Here is a 2,714-nt window from a genome sequence, read left to right on the forward strand (position 1 = left end):
GGGCTACCGGAAAACCTTTGGAAGTAATAGTACATCCGTAACGGTTGCCGAGATACGGCCTTACTTCCGCCTTACTTCCACCTTACTTCCGTGCCACTGAGCTCAGTGGCAGGTTTTATAGAGATAGGTCTATGCTACCCTCCCAGCCTTCCTACCTCCCTTGTCAATGGCTCTAATCACGCCATCTTCATGTCCGCTTGCTCACTTCCTCTTCTCGCTTCTTGACCGTTCTTTTCTGTGCTGCTCTGTCGTCCCACCGTGCCTTGCGTATGGCTCGCTTTCGGCACCACCTCGACGGCTTCCTTAGACCATGCGCATACAGTCAGTCATGCACCGTGGTACTGCGAAGCTCGCGCTGCGTACGACTGTATCGGTGCATACGCGACTAAGCAAGGTGCGTATCATAATGTCTATATATCCTCTAAGTGCACACCCATCCTACCATCGTCACATGCAAGACCCACTACACTGTCCATCCGGCTTGTACCAGATTCTGCGGACGACCTCGCTATCATGCTGCCTTCCCGCACACTTTGTCTTCGTCGTTCCGCCGAGTTTGTCGGGAATGGATGGGCCCATCGTGCTCACGCTATGCCCTCTCATAACACAGAAAGTCTCAGCCATTCCGGACGAGCATAGCATGCCTTGCGAGCTATTGTAGGGCGTGCACGACCGATGCGGTCGGCCCCCTGCATACGGCTGACGTCACGATCGCTCGGCAGGTCCTCGATGTCCGTACGTGCTTTTGTGACCTCATATGTTCTTCTCCTACTACTTTCAGATCAATACGCACATGCTGAAAACACGATGGTCTTGCGCAGAAAGTCCCACTCTACTTCGATATAGACGATCACTCGTCACTTCCAGCAGGGTGGTCAGAGGCCATCTGCACACCAATAGCAGGATGAGCTTCGCCCTTCTGCGATTAGCACGCTGCGGTACGAGAACACCAATCTGTGTATATACAGATACAACATTATTGACAACTGGATCATACATGAATTTACAAGAACAGAGGGTGGATTCGCGCGACATGGAGACGGAGACGGCGATGACGAAGTATGATCAGCAGGAAAACAAGAACGTCCACGACGTGTCCGCGGCTGGCCCTGACGGCTCACAGTCCGAAGTTGAACAGCGCTTGCTGCACGCTCTTGAGCTTCTTCTTCTTTGCGAGGAGCTCTGCGCGCTGCGCGTTGATGTGCGGGTCCTCCGCGACGTACTGCGCACACCACGCGTCCGCCCTCGCCGACCCGAGCCCCAGCTTCTCGATTAGGACGCCCTGCAGCCGCTCCGCTAGCGCGTACAGGAAGTGCTGGTCGATCGAGAGTGGGATATAGTCGATGATGCGCTGGGCGAGGACGACTGTCAATACCGCCCGCAAAGCGACGAAAGCGCGAGCCGAACACACCTTGTACACCTGGAAGTACGCGCGCACCTCCGCCACCACCTCGAGCTCCTCCTGGTACTTGTCCGGTGGGTTCAGCTTCCCGAGGTCGTCCTCCTTCACAGGGTGACCGAGCTTTGTCAGCTCCGCCAGCGCGCTCAGCACCTTTTCCTTCTCCTTCGGGCCCAGTGTCTTCGGCGCGCGCGAGAACGTCCCGCTCCCACTCCCGCCTGCTGACCCCTCCTCCTCACTATCATCCTCACTGTCCCCGTTTGACCGTCCGCTGTTGCCTTTCGCAACCTTCCCAGCGCGGAACGCACCTGCCTGCTTGTACTGCGCGAGCTGCCTGTCGCGCTTGTCCGCAAAGTAGTGGATATTTTGCGTGTACGGCGCCGCGCGCCCGAGCTTCAAGATGGTGTGTACGTTTGCGAGTGTCTCGTTGGCGCACGCATTGACCTGCTCCATCAGCGCCGGCCTGCCCACATGGCGAAATCAGCCAGCGGAAACGAGTACATTAGAGTAGGACGCACACGACGACACCCTTGAGGTGGCTGAACCGCTCGAAGCGGTGCTTGACGAGCTCGCCAATGCTCGTCTTGAAGTCGACCGGCACGTGGTCGAAGCAGTCCAAGACGTGTGCCTCCCACGACTCTTGGAACTCGTGTATGAGCGACCGCTTCGCCGGGTACGGTATGTTATTTGGCAGCTCCCGCGTCACCAATCTGCATCAACCGGCCATCCCTTGTCAGCGGCTGAACAGGTTGACAAAACGAGCAAGCACGTACGCGCGGATGTGCTCGCGCACGTCCTCGAGGTACAGGTACCTCGCGACGCGCAACACCCTGCCCGCATCCTTGTCGTCGATCTTCATGTGCCTTGCCTTGGTCTTCGTCTTTGGCGCCACTTGCGCGTTCTCGTATGGCAGGAATGGCGGGGCGCTCCCGAGGATCGCATACTTGAACTTCTCGTACGTGTCGCGATTGGCCTGCACGAGGCGTGTGTGCCGCGGGGAGCCCTCGATGAGTTTGACGATGTCGTTGCGAAACTTCGTCACAAGGTCGAGCACAAACACGGACGGCTCCGACGTGACTGCCGGCGGGAGCCCCTCGAGCAGCTTGTTCGTCGCCGCCAGCTGCGCCGCGACCTCCCCAATGAGCTTCGACAGCCTGTCCGAGCCCGCGTCGTCAGTACGCTTGCGCTGCCCTCCCCCGTGTAAACAAGCCTCACGAATCGCTGATGATGCGCGTCAGGAGCTCGCTGATGCTTCTCACGAGGTTCTGCGTCCCGAACCGGTGCGGACACGTCGACCCGCTCCACGGCACGTCGT

At 58.4% G+C, this 2,714-nt stretch overlaps 1 protein-coding gene across 1 annotated transcript in view; it reads right to left on the reverse strand.

Annotated features, from left to right (window-relative positions):
- Positions 1-1,117: 1,117 nt before the first annotated feature.
- The window catches only part of TRAVEDRAFT_41090 (uncharacterized protein), a gene marked incomplete at both ends in the record, with an annotated part of 4,448 nt that continues 2,851 nt past the window's right edge, over positions 1,118-2,714 (reverse strand). The window contains 3 exons of the mRNA XM_008047531.1: positions 1,118-1,862; positions 1,918-2,093; positions 2,169-2,553. Coding sequence (XP_008045722.1) covers positions 1,118-1,862; positions 1,918-2,093; positions 2,169-2,553 — 1,306 coding nt within the window. The remainder of the gene's footprint in view (positions 1,863-1,917; positions 2,094-2,168; positions 2,554-2,714) is intronic.

This window comes from Trametes versicolor (assembly GCF_000271585.1).
Source record: "Trametes versicolor FP-101664 SS1 unplaced genomic scaffold TRAVEscaffold_30, whole genome shotgun sequence".
Classification (NCBI taxonomy): domain Eukaryota; kingdom Fungi; phylum Basidiomycota; class Agaricomycetes; order Polyporales; family Polyporaceae; genus Trametes; species Trametes versicolor.